The sequence below is a fragment of the Eulemur rufifrons genome, chromosome 2, assembly GCF_041146395.1.
Source record: "Eulemur rufifrons isolate Redbay chromosome 2, OSU_ERuf_1, whole genome shotgun sequence".
Lineage (NCBI taxonomy): Eukaryota > Metazoa > Chordata > Mammalia > Primates > Lemuridae > Eulemur > Eulemur rufifrons.
Window position 1 is genome coordinate 48,963,097 of NC_090984.1, and position 14,635 is coordinate 48,977,731.

The window sequence follows — 14,635 nt, forward strand, 5'->3', positions numbered from 1 at the left end:
AAATATTAACATGAACAGTGGTTTGGAAGAAGTTGATTCCAACCCTCATGGATGACTTTGAGAGGTTCAAGACTTCAGTGGAGGAAATAACTGCAGATGTGGTAGAAATAGCAAGAGAACTAGAAGTGGGGTCTCAAGATGTGACTAAATTGCTGCAATTTCTTGGTAAAACTTGAATGGATGAAGAGTTGCTTTTGATGGATAAGCAAACAAAGTGGCTTCTTGAGATGGAATCTATTCCTGGTAAAAATGCTGTGAACAATGTTGAAATGACAACGAAGGATTCAGATTACATAAACTTAGTGCATAAAGCAGCAACAGAGTTTAAGAGCACTGACTCCAATTTTGAAAGAAATTCTACTATAGGTAAAATGCTATCAAAAAGCACTGCATGCTACAGAGAAACCTTTTGTGAAAGGACGAGTCAATAGATGTCACAAACTTTATGGTTGTCTTAATTTCAGAAAATGCCATAGCTACCCCAACCTCCAGCAACCACCTGATCAGTCAGCAGCCATTAACATCAAGGCAAGACCCTGCATCATCAAAAAGATTACAACTTGCTCAAGGCTCAGATGATTGTTAGCATTTTTTAGCAATAAAGTATTTTTAATTAAAGTATGTACATTGTTTTTTAGACATAATACTATTGCACACTTAGTAGACTACAGAAGAGTGTAAACATAACTTTTTTTTTTTGAGACAGTGTCTCACTCTGTTGCTTGGGCTAGAGTGCAGTGGTGTTATCATAGCTCACTGCAACCTCAAACTCCTGGGCTCAAGTGATGCCTGGCTAATTTAAAAAATTTTTTTTGTAGAGATGGGGTTTCATTGTGTTGCTCAAGCTGGTCTCAAACTCCCAGCCTCAAGCGATCCTCCCACCTCAGCCTCCCAAAGTGCTAAGATTGGGTGTGAGCCACTGCATCCAGCCAACATAATTCTTATATGCACTGGAAAACTAAAAAATTCTTGTGATTCACTTTATTGCAGTATTTGCTTTATTGTGGTGGTCTAGTACCAAACCCACAATATCACTGAGATATGCTTGTTATAATCCCTACTTACATATAAACTAAGGCAAAAAAATGAGCTTACAGTCATTCTAGCCAACAAGTGGCAGAGCTAGAGTGTAAATTCAAATAATTTGGTGCCTTAGCTCATGCTTCTAACCAATTATACCATGCGTGCAGCATACTGGGTTCCTTAGAAAACTATTTTTTTTAGTCAGAATAATGTTAAAAAAAAATTGAGTGCTTTTTGAAAGGGCATTTAGGTATAGCATAATCCCCACTGTTTTACACCTTCCTACTTTACACATTTACCATCATCTGCCAAATTACTCATTCTGACATGGAGCACTTCTATTACAGAGGGTCTAACTGAGTCTCACTTTAATATTTTCCTCTTTGGACTTTGAAAGTTCCCATGTTAACTGTATCTTCTCTAGTACATGAGTTGTCAATTCTCAGAAACTATCCTTTCAGTCACTAGTATATTTAAGGCGAAATGAATAAAAGACTTGTAATAATTTAAATGAATCTCTTGACAAATTATAGAAAGTCCTGTCAATACTTCCAATAAAAATTGGGAAGGTGCTAAAGGCAGCTTTCTATTGGAGTGCTTCTTGACTCACAGACTTTTGCTTTATTCAATTTGTTAAACAAGAGCTAATGAAATTATTGACCCCCAAATAAGCATAAAAACATGTTACTTACTTGAAAGAACAATACCATTAGTTAGTTACAAAATTTAATTGAAAGGATCAAGCAGTGGTTAGTGGCCAAACCAATCCACATTGATATCTTTGAAGTGTTCAGGTGCTAATTTTTAAATAAAGGTAACAAATACCAGAGTCTCATAACATCTACATAAACTTGATTCTGGACATAGTTCAATACACAAGGGTAAGAGAATGACAGTGTAATCACCAATAATTAAACCAAAGGCACAATTTTCCAAATTCCTTTTAAGACAAGATAAATTCTAATTTTTTAAAAATCTAAAGCCACATAAAACTCAAAGCAATTTATTTTTCTACCTGAGATCAAAATAAGTTTCCTTCTTCCTATCTAAACATAATTCTTGGCACTGAGGTAAATCTGAATTTATGTGATATACTTTGTCAAACTTTTCCAAAAATTTTAAACCCTGCTTCAGAGAGAAATTCTCATGTTACAAATATATATTTACATATTTTTCTTCAAAGACTAATGACATATCTATGAGGTTAATAGGCCTGTAATGGGACCATGATACTACTAATAATATGAAGATAAAAAACTATTCATTTATCCAAAGTGTTCCTGAATAGAGCAATGAGAAATGGGATCACTGAATCTATGTACATATATGAATCACTAAGAGTTCAGAAATTAAGCTCATTTTAAGAAAACTCATTCTATTCTAACCGGAGGAAAGGTTGCAAAATTGTGATGTATAACAAAAATATTGTGTATAAAAGCTCCAAATCAAGCATTAGCCTAAATTGGCAATAACTGCAACTTAAATTAAAAATTATACCCAACTAGATCTTTACTGTGGCTATGCAACTTCTTGTTTTGTGGCCTGCAGGTTTTTACTGAGATAACAACCTCTTATCTCTTGCTCCTCTCTCACCCTTTTGCCACCACAAAAACAAAGGAATAAACCAATCAGCTCTTCAGCTTCCTTTCTCAGGGTTGTCTTTGGCAATGCTTCCAAATTTTGAAAGCAAAAGAAACTGCTGAAGTAAAGAAGATGAAAACACTATATGTGATGTATTAAAACCAATCTAAGACTATGAACTGAGAAAGAAAATACCAGAAGGAAGGCTGAGCAGCAGTCTACCCTCAACAGCAACAGAAAATACAAAATGGGGGTTGGGGGAGCAGCTATTGCTCTTCTAGCCCTTCTTCCACATTATTTCCCAATTAGAAGAGTATAGAACCAAAATTTCAAACTCTGAAAAAGGTAATGACTTTGGAGGAGGAGCTAGGGAAGTGAATAAATGATAAAGAAGTACAGCAGTAGCTTTAGCTGTCAATGAGTTTCTTTGCTCTGGCATTGGCAATGTCAATACGATCTTTGTTGGTGTCAGCCTGAAAAAAAGAAAAAGAAACCAGCATTACTTCACAAGGTAAGTAAATCTTATAAAAGTTAAATTTTATATACTTAGAGTAATCAATACACTGAGAAAATTTAAGAAATACTTGAAGTCACATTACAAAATTCATTTTAGGCAGAAAGTAACAGAATATGAAATTCATTTGGGAAAACCCAGGTGTATAAACATAACAAAGGCATAAAAGAAGACCCTGGGCCCGGCGGTGGCTCATGCCTGTAATTCTAGCACTCTGGGAGGCCGAGGTGGGAGGATCACTTGAGCTCAGGAGTTTGAGACCAGCCTGAGCAAGAGCAAGACCTGTCTTTACTAAAAAAATAGAAAGAAATTAGCTGGACAAATGAAAATATATATAGAAAAAATTATCTGGGCATGGTGGCACATGCCTGTAGTCCCAGGAACTTGGGAGGCTGAGGCAGTAGGATTGCTTGAGCCTAGGAGTTTGAGGTTGCTGTGAGCTAGGCTGATGCCATGGCACTCTAGTCCGGGCAACAGAGTGAGACTCTGTCTCAAAAAAAATAAAAATAAAAAAATAAAAGAAGACCCTGCCAATATTTCATCAGTTCTTTTTCTTCTTTTTTTAAGACAGGGTCTTGCTCTGTCGCCCAGGCTAGAGTACTGTGGCCTCTTCATAGCTCACTGCAACCTCAAACTCCTGGGCTCAAGTAATTCTCTTGCCTCAGCTTCCTGAGTAGCTAGGACTACTGGTGGGTACCACCATGCCCGGCTAATTTTTTTTTTGCTATTTTTTGTAGAGACAGGGGTCTTGCTGTTGTTTCAGGCTGATCTCAAACTCCTCGCCTCAAGTGATCCTCCTGCCTAGGCTTCCCAAAGTGCTAGGATTACAGGCATAAGCTACAGTGCCTGACCAGTATTTCATCAATTCTATAACGAATTTTTTCATAGTTTAACGTGTCTGCAACTGGGGTGCATCTTATAATAAGTGGCACTTTTGATGCAATGAAACATAAGAGTGCTCTTCTCTGTGTAGATCTGGACTGTGTGGGAGTGCCGTGAACTGAATCATAGACTCTCATCTGCAGCTACCACAGGTCTAACCCAGAGAGACTGAAATAACCTTTCCAAAGATCTTTGGAACAGATGTATCACCACCCACATCAATACCCAAATTAAAATGATGGGTAGGCTGGCTGTGGTGGCTCATGCCTATAATCCTAGCACTCTGGGAGGCCAAGGTGGGAGGATCGTTTGAGCCCAGGAGTTCGAGATCAGCCTGGGCAGCAAAGTGAGACCATGTCTTCGCAAAAAAAAAATACAAAAAGAATTAGCTGGGGATGGTGGTGTGCACCTATAGTCCCAGATGCTCGGTAGGCTAAGGCAGGAGGATTGCATGAGCCCAGAAGTTTGAGGCTGCAGTGAACTATGCTGATGCCACTGTACTCTAGCTGGGACAACAGAGTGAGATTCTGTCTCAAAAGAGTAATAGGTAGCCTAAACCCAGACTACAGCATTGAAAACATCTTATGAATCATTATTTGCTTCAGTGAAATCTATTGGAAATGACTGAACAGAAAGCCAAGCTTAAAAGCTCACCCCATCCTTTAAAGTACACTGAGATTTTAATGAGCTATAACTTTCAAATATGACACATCTAAACACTGAAAACAATTTCACTTTCAGTACCTATTATATCATGTGAAATAAAAAGAAAAAAAGAATAGGAACCACAATTTTTCCTTCACTGACATGAATCTATTTTGTATGTCCACTCCACAAGAACCACTCTGCAGAACTGATTTTTGCCTAAACTCTTTCATGAGATGAGGATTCAGAAACTTACTAATTTGTTATTAGTTAACAAAATAAAACTCCAAGAGATAACTTACTAATTTAGGGTGGAAAAAAGCACACTGAAAGTTTAGAATAGATACTAAGCTTCATGTGTGAACATTTAAATAAAACCACTTCACTCTAAGGCTGTGGTTTTAAAATGAATCAACTGCCATGAGCAAGAGATGGGACCACATGGCTCTTGTTTTTCAGTGTGTTAGAACTGCTGCTTCATCAGAACTGTAAGACCTGTGAGGACAGGATTTTATCCCTTTGTGTCACCCAAAGTATCCAGCACAAACGTTCATCACTAAAACACTGGACTGGATGTTTCATTTTCTGGTGGCAACAAAAAGCTTTTACCTTTTCTGTGATCCGTTCTATTTGTCTGTTTTGAGCTTCAATCTCAGTGCCCATGTCCAGAGCCATATTTTTTAGATTTCCCAGGATACTGCCCACTTGAGTCAGGTTCTCTTCCATTTCATCTTCTCTGGCATCATTAGTTATACTATCACAAAAAGATAGTTAATTCAGTACTTTTTGTTGGACTAAATCTGGATTTAACTTTCATAAAAATGTGTAACCAAAATGACTCTCAACAAGTACAAGATCCAAGGGTATACAGGTTACTATTCTTGGGAAACATTCTATAATAAAAATTGAAAGATTGATCAAGGAGAGCATAGTGCCTTAAAGCCATGTAAGAGAAGATTAAGAAACAACTCAAGAACAGCATTTCTCAAAGTGTCATTCCCAGCATCACCTCAGAATTTGTTAGACAAGGGAACGTCTTGTCTAATTCTCACACTCCACTCCAGATCTACTAAATCAGAAACTCTAAGTGGATCCCAGCAATCTGTGTTTTACTAAGCCCCCAGGTGATGCTAATGCACACTTAAGTCTAAAGAACCATGACTCTAAAACAGAGGCTGGAAAACTATGGCCTAAGGGCCAAATCTGCCCTGCCGCCTGATTGTGTAAATAAAGTTTTATTAAAACACAGCTATGCTCATCTGTTTACATATTGTTTATGGCTGCCTTCACCCTACAACAACAGGGTTGAGTAACTGCAACAGAGACTGTATGGTCTGCAAAGTTTAAAATATTTACTATATGGCTTTTTACAGATATCCTTATAGGACTCTAGCCAACCCTTGCTCTAGATGATATATTTTAAAACATATTTTTCCTATTTAAAGAAGTAAAACATTCCTACTCCAATAATTTATAAGATACTGAAAAGTATAAAGGAAAGTTAATTCCATCATCCAAGGGCAACAATCACAATAAACATTTTGTCAGGCAGATTTTTAAATGCATTTTAAAAATAGAATAAATACTATTTCTATTGATTAGTTACGGTTCATGTACCACTACACCTTATCTCCTAAGTGAGCTCTTCCTTAGCAAAAGTGCATTAATATTGGGAGGAGCTGGCATACCGTTTAATGTATCCTCCACTGGCTGCTCCTGTTGTTGGTTGCTGAGGCTGACCATTTGCCGCACGGCCTGGCTGCTTAGATATTACGTTGCTAGGTGAGTTGTCTCCGCCATCTCCCCATGTCGTCTTATAGGCCTTACCAGATTCAAAGTTCTTTGTTCTATACAAGAGTTAAAAGTGTGGAGAGAGACCAAAAAGTAGGAGAGGGAGAGTTTTAATTACCAGTGCTTGTTACCTTGAGGATGGCCCAGTATCATTAGCAGAAAAGCAGCACACAGCTAAATCTAGATGATCTATACTATGTACCATGGCAATATGGGATAGGAAAAAGATGAATTATGTAAACCCACTGACATTAAAACATTTTATTGTTTTTTCTTTCTTTTTTTTTTTTTTTTTAAAAAGGGACAGAGTCTTGCTATGTTGTCCAGGATGGTCTCGAACTCTTGGTCTCAACCAATCCTTCTGCCTCAGCCTCCCAGGTAGCTGGGACTACAGGTGTAAGCCTGTAGGTGTAGGACTGTAGGTGTGAACCTAGCCTAAAACATTTTCAAAAGGTCCAAATACTACTTCTGCCAAATCTCTACTTAGCAAGTAGCAAAATGCAATTATTGGATTTTTCAGGTTCCCTTAGCCTCCAGCACTCTCTAGAAAAGAGGTCAATGGACGCTAGAAAAATCCCTCAGGAAAGGTATTCCAGGATGCCCTAACAGTTTCTTTGGAGGTATCTCAGAGGTTGATGAGGGATGATAGAGTAACAAGACTGAGTAGGTAATGGTTTTTTAAATGTTTTATTATTATGCGTAGATAATAGTTGCATATTGAGTAGGCAATACTTTGACCCCAGCTGCCCACTCTTATTTTAACCAGAGTAGTTCTAGATGATCAGTTTTCATAAGTTAGAACTTTGCATGAATTTTTAAACAAGTTTCTTAAAACACAAACAAATAAAATACCAGGAAGGTAAGGCATGAATTATTTCCAAATTGGACAATCAGCCAATGTATAACTATCTTGGCCATATTGGTGCCAGTTACAAATATTTATTGTAGAGGATTTTCATTTATGAGTTTACTTTTCCTCCTTAAAAAAAATGATCTCAGCTGGTCCAAAGGAAGTGAGTTAGTTATCTTACTTGATTGTTCACAGTTATAGATGGAACTCCTTGTTCTACTCTTTCCCCCCTTCTCACTACTGCACTTGACTAGTCAAGAAAAAAAAAAATGAGAAAAAAAAATCCCAAGTCTAGACCTCTTAAAAATAAAAGTATATGCTTTAAGTATAACTGGTACAGCCAAATTTCAGTCAAAGCCAGAATTTAGCCAAGGAATTCATTACTCAAACAGGTGCAAATGGCAAGGAAAAAAAGCCTAGGAAAGTGGCTTTCACATGACTATTACAAAAAAGTGACACAAACTTTTATAGATTATTTGGCTAGGTAGAGTCAAGCTTTCAATTTTAGTTTTTACTATTCTATAAACAAAACCAAAGTATTATGTTGCCATAATATTGTTCTCTGATTTATTCCACATTTTTTATTAATGAGGAAGTTCCAAAATTACAAAAAATGCGAAGACAGGAAGAGATTTTATGAAAAAATTAGCTCCTCCCTTTAACAGCCATGTGAGGATTCATTTTTGGCAAACCTAGAAGTGAATTACAGATCTTAATCATTAATGCTACAGAAAGGGTATTACTTTTTTTTGTGAGCGATGCTGCAAAGATAAACAAATTTATGAACACTGAAGAGTTAGTCCTCAAAGTAACTTTTTTTGGTTCCATTTTAAGTTCTTATATTTCCTATTTATGCTATTTTGGTTTATTAATTAATCTATTTATTAAAAAGCCATGTTAAATCTTTCCTGGAACAAAGTAGGATATATTAATACATTTTTTAAATGAATATTTTCATACAATTATCTGTTGGTGTGGTGAAATCAATTTACATGTATTCTTTGTTAATAAGAAAGATCCCAGGCAAAATTCTAAAGCAGAATAATAGCTAATAAATGAAATAAACAATATATTAGCTCATCAGAAAGTTAATAATCAGAAGTATTAACAGAAGTAATAAAAGTGGAGCTTTTTTTCTCTTTTAGGTTTTTATTTGGAAAAGTGGGGCTTTTATTAGGATGTCTGATTATGGAACAGGCAGAAGAGAAAAAGTTAAAATTCAAAAGTAATTAACGAGATAGTATGTTTCTTAGCACAAAAAGAAGAGTAGACTGGAACATGACTTGTGGGCTTCTGGTCTATCATGGTACATATATGTGCTCTAACCACCTTCCCAACATTAAGAAGCAAAATTTGAAATTCCTGAAACTTATGAGAATCTTTCTTTCCACAATTAGATATAAGGGGCATAAGATGAAAATGAATTGTTTTAACATGATAATGTGAATGAGTTTCAATTAAAACATTGTCTATAAACAAAGAATCAGATTGGTTATCAAACTGTGCTCAAAAGGATGGATCTTTGAAGATGTTCTTCCAGTATTAAGGAGAAAAAATACAAAAAGCTGACACTGAATTTTTTTACACCTTTGCATTGAATTGGCATGTTTACCTTCAAATGGGCTGGGAAAAACTGCACTTTTTTTCTTGCAATTATATATTCTATATGTTTATGAAGAGGTGGTTTTTAAATACTGTTGATAATTCTTATTAGGTCATTAATTATGTAATGTCTGATTTCAAATAAAAAATTTAGTGTGTATCTCAAACAACAAGCAGTACAATAAATCAAAGTATGTGCCTAAACTATCCACACAGTTTTGCCATCTTAATGGTTAAGAAGCCTAGAGTGAGTGGTGATGAAATCTCGAAAGGTGTTTTTCACAACTTGTTGTGAATTGGATATTTTTCCTTGCAAAAAGTGGCCCAAAGCCTGGAAGAAGTGGTAGTCAGTGGCTGCAAGGTCTGATGAATATGGTGGATGACAAAAGAGTTTCCATGTCCAGTCTCTGTAGTTTGAGCAGTGCTCTTTTTGCGACATGTGGTCGATCATTGTCGTGCAAGAGGATTGGCCTGTCTCTATTGGCCAATCCTGGATGCTTAATCACAAGCATCCGCATCATTTTGTCCAACTGGTTGAAGTAGACATCTGCTGTAATCAATCAACTGACCACATTTCATGAAGCTGCAGCAGGTAATACCAATGCTGGACCACCAAACAGAAATGATTACCTTTTTTTTTGTTTCCCAACTGAGAGCATACATTAGCTTTTTTTGATGAATACTTGGTTTGGACTGTGTTTCGGCACTTCACCTTTATCTAATCATTGTGCCGAACACTTGCGATTGTCAAGAAGATTCCATTTGTAGTCACACGTAACAATACAGTATAGAAATGGTTTGCCTTTATGTTGTGACAGCAAAGAAAGGCAAGCTTTGAGATGATTTGTCTTCTGATGGTTGTTTAATTCAAGCAGCACCCATCTAATCCAGCTTCTTTACCTTGCCAATTTGTTTCAAATGGTCCAATACTGTTGGAATAGTAACGTCAAATCTTGCTGCTAATTCATGCATAGGTTGAGATGGATTAGCTTCCACTATAGCTTTCAGGCTATCATTATCCACCTTGGTCTCAGGTCACCCACATGGCTTATTTTCAAGATTAAAATCACCAGAACTGAACTTCTCAAATCACCAACATACTGCATGTCCATTAGCCACATTCTTCCCAAACACTTGATATTTGGAACTGTCTGGGCTGCATTGGTTCCACAATGGAATTCATATTCTAAAATAACACGAATTTTTGACTTATCTGTGGTTTCACAAAAATTGCTCTAAAAACAAAATGTGAAAGATAATCACAAGCCAAACCATACATTTGAAAGACTGAGGATTTATTTTCACAATAAAAACAAAACAGTAAGTGTCAAAGTGAAATGTCAGAGATATCAACTGTCAAATTTAGTATAATACTTAAGGGAATCAGACCTTTCTTTTCTTTTCTTCTTTTTTTTTTCTTTTCTTTTCCTTCTGTCTCTTTCTTTCTGTCTTTCTGTTTCTCTTTCTTTCTTTCTTTTATTTATTTATTTTTACTGCTTATGCATTATTTTTTTCCCCAGACATTTTATACTTAAATATCTCCAGTCTTGTGATAGCTCAGTGTCTCTCATTCAGCACCTCAACTCAAGGTAATGCCTTTTGGTTGCTCAGGACCCTGCCTCTTGTCATCATCTTGGAGATTATCTTCTTTCCAAAGCACTTTAAACCTTAAAAATGATTTAAAGGTGATACTTCCCAAACTTGACCAACTAGCAGAGCAACCTAGGTGCTTTCGAACACATAGACACATAGGTTAGACTCTGAAGATTATGCTTCAAAATGTATGGGGTAGAACATGGAAATCTTTTAATGTTGTTTCATATAAGTTCAGAGAGTGTATTAGCTACCCAGTAAGAATACTTCGGATTATTCCAGTAGTCTATATACATTGGAACACTGACGAATTAATCTGGAGGAAGCCAAGGGATAAACCAGGAGTAAGAAAAAAAAGCAACAAGATTTGGAGTAAAATGACTTGAATCCCAATCCTAAACCCATCACTCAGTAGCTATAGAACCTTAGGCAAACTTTAGTCTCTGACATCCCTGTCCTTATGTGTGAAGCTAGAATAATAACAATACTTAATACCTCGCAGGGCTATGAAAAGGATTCTGTTGATAATGGATGTAAAATTGCTTTATAAATCACTGGATAAATATTCTTATTCATTGGCGTCAACCTTAACCTGACCCTTAGTTAACAGTGCATTCCTGTAAGTGCACAGATTACCAACTGGCATGTTTACTTTTTTTGCCCATTAATACTCCCTTGATTTGAGGTCTATAGGTAGCTGAATATACCTGAAATATGGTTAGTTAGACAAAAGACATCTAGATCCAAGTTGTTTTAGTCTACAATAAGAAAGAATGGTTTTAATTTGCAACAGAACTCTTTTGCAAAATAAAATGTATAGCCCCTTCTGGGAAGACATTAGTCTTCATGATAAAATACTTAAGCAAAATTGTGATACGTCTTAATAAGATTAAGAACTCCATCTGGAAAGCTAGATTTACACCTATCAGTTTTGAGGAGTCTAATAATCTTTGACTTTTTATTCATTTAAATGTCTCATTCAACAATGGCAAGTTTGAAATAACAATTCAAAATATCCCTTAATCAATTCAAGAAGCTGATATTAAGCAAAAACAGCAAGTATCAAGATATGAGCAGCAAAAAAAATCAACAATTTCTTTTCCTAGTTTTGGTTGTCATTAACACTAGTACTAACTGAATTAAAACAGCAAAAAGAAAGCCAAATATTAGCTATTATTCTTTCTTATCAAGTAGAAAAGGGATTAAATAAATACCATTTGTCATATGAGTGTGTGTGTGTGTGTGTGTGTGTGTGCGCTTTGGATGGGCAAGCTAAGAAAAGAAGAAAAAGGAGGGCAGGAAACAAAGGGTAGAAATCAAATACTTAATTTTTTAACACTTAATCATGGTTTTCATAATTGTCATAAAAATTGAAAATTAATGAGTCAGACATAATAAACAATAAGCTGACAAAAGTGTTAACTCCCAGTGAAAAATTAAGATTAGTTAGCTCCATATTAATTCAACATGAAATCATAGCAAGCTAACACGATATAATAGGAATTATGAAACAGATTATAACATATGTAAAGGGGGGAAATCCTTACTTAAAAAGATACAACATATGATGATATTTAAAATTTATATCCCACCTTGTTCCAAACAGGATTTAAGATGACTAGACTGGCATTTAATTCCTTGATTTAGTAGTGGTCTAAATCATGGGGAATCCAAATCATTAGAAGCAACACTTTAATAGAGGAAATCTCGATTCAGGAACCAGAAAGGAGTAGGAAACCTAATGAAAGACAGGATGCTGAAATCAAAGCCCTATGAAGAGAAAGATGCATTTAGGCTGAATTCCCTTACCTTCGATCATCATTAGATTGCAGCAGCTGTCTCAAAGATCAACCTATTTAAAACTTCTTAGGAAATTCAGTAAAAATACTCAGGAGTATTTTTATTTTGGTATTCTTAAATATTATTTAGCAAAAAAAACCAGTCATTGGAGGCATTTGTCAAACGATGGTATTATAAATTAAGATCCTTTTGTCAAGTTTATCTTTTGTCGGACAGCACCCATCAAGAACAAATTTACTTGACATTACACACCACAGCACAGTTTTTGAGACAGTTTCCACCATTCACAAAATACATGCACATGCACAGAAAAGCCATTTGAAGCATCACCTTTAGATAGCAGGTTAGAAGCCCAAATTGCGCCATAAGACTTCATCTTAAAGTTCCCTTTGATCAGTTACTGAGCCCGGCTTCTGGTGTTAAATCTTCATTTTTAGTAAGCAGATTAGAAAGAAAGAGATGAGGTGAGAGAATGAAATGCAGAAAACAGAAAATGCCACTCAAACAGAACAGAAGCAGGTTTAGAGTTTTAAAAACATAATGCATTCAAATTCCTGCCTGGTTTGACAGAAACCACCAACATCTGAGAATCTAGACAAAAAGAAAAACAAGAACACTATTTAAACCAGAACACACTTCATTATTCCGTAGAATGTTTGGGTGATGATATTCTTTCCTAAACTTATAAAAATTAATATGAGAGAAGGCAAAAACTAATGGAGATGTTGTAAAACTTTCTCACTCTTTCCTTAGTGATTGTAAGTTTCTCTTAATTACTTCTATTATATATTTTATTTGCATTGTAATTTTAAAAAATCTTTTACATGTCTAACTCTCCCACCAGCTAACAAGTTTCTCAAGGACATTCAATCAAAAAGTATTTATTGAATACTTGCTATGTATCCAGATACCCTGTGAAGCATAAAAAATAAGAGTAATGATAGGTAAATAAAACAGAGCCAGAGGTATGCATTGTTTGTATTGTATTTGTATCTCCAGTGAGTAGGAGGAAGGAAGCATTCAACTGTTACTCTACTAAGAGGTCCAGAAACCAATTTGTCTTCAAACTATGTGTCATCATGTTAGACTTTATAAGCCCACTTTATAAGACAGGGAAGTTAAGACAGAAGAATACCTTATCTAAGAATGGTTAAATTGGGACATTAGAAAGTTTACGTATTCTGAAACTTCCCATTTTAACTCTGCCTCTTTTTAAACTCTTGTTAATTAGAATTACGACTTATCCGTTACTGTCAAAAATACAGGATTTCAAAAAAGGATCTGTGCTATTTTGCTTTTAGAATTCAAATGTAGCAAGCTAACAGAATGGCATTTATTCACAATTTTAAAGTTTAATCCCGGCAGTCTGTTATTAAATTCTAGTGGTCCTTTAGAAAGAATTAGCTATAGTTAACACTCCCTTCTCATACAAAGTTTTTTTGAGTAAAGCTATTTCCATGTCTTATAATAAAAAAAAAGATTTGCTAGGCTGGGTGCAGTGGCTAATGCCTGTAATCCTAGCACTTTGGGAGACTGAGATGAGAGAATCACTGGAGCCCAGGAGTTTGAGGTTGCAGTGAGCTATGATAATGCCCCTGCACTGTAGCCAGGGTGACAGAGTGAGACTCTGCCTCAAAAATAAATAAATAAATAAATAACTGCTGACCTAGCATCAGTTAATCCTATTGAACAAAAGAAGTATCAAAGAACAAATCTACTCAAGACATTTTCTATATAGCAATACATCTAACAACAGCAACAACAAAAAGTTTCATTCTTTTTCTTTCCATCTATGTATTTATTTATTTGAGACAGGGTCTTGCTCTTTTGCCCAGGCTGGAGTGCAGTGGTGTGATGATCACTCACTGCAGCCTAGATCTCCTAGGCTCAAGGGATCCCCCTGCCTCTGCCTCCAGAGTAGCTGGGACTATGGGCTCATTGTCAACCACGCTTGGCTAATATATATATATTTTTTTTTTGGAGATGGGGGTCTCAGGGTCTTAGTATGCTGCCCAAGCTGGTCTCGAACTCCTGGCCTCAAGTGATCCTCCCATTTTAGCCTACCAAAATACTAGGATTACAGGCATGAGCCACCATGCCCAGCCCATTATTTTCTTATAGTCAAGCAATGCAGCATATAGTTAAAGCAAGGACTCTGCTTGGTTTTGAATATCAGCTCTTCCACTTGATAGTGTAGCCTCTTTGTACATGTTTCCCCAGATGTAAAATGATGATAAGAGCATCTATCGCATATGAAGATTATTGTTTAAGGATTAAATTTAAATGCTCAGAATAGTAGCTTAAGTTAACATACAGGCCCACAACTGTCATACAAAACCCTTGGGTGCAAGATG

General features: G+C 35.9%; 1 protein-coding gene across 2 annotated transcripts in view; it reads right to left on the bottom strand.

Moving 5' to 3' along the window:
• Positions 1-1,729: 1,729 nt before the first annotated feature.
• SNAP23 (synaptosome associated protein 23) overlaps positions 1,730-14,635 on the bottom strand; it is a 33,483-nt gene continuing 20,577 nt past the window's right edge. For both annotated transcript variants that reach the window (XM_069461111.1, XM_069461101.1), the window contains exons 6-8: positions 6,334-6,492; positions 5,255-5,399; positions 1,730-3,077 (exon numbers count right to left, since the gene is read on the bottom strand). In XM_069461111.1, the coding sequence (XP_069317212.1) occupies positions 3,012-3,077; positions 5,255-5,399; positions 6,334-6,492 (370 nt within the window). In that variant the 3' untranslated portion in view covers positions 1,730-3,011. The remainder of the gene's footprint in view (positions 3,078-5,254; positions 5,400-6,333; positions 6,493-14,635) is intronic.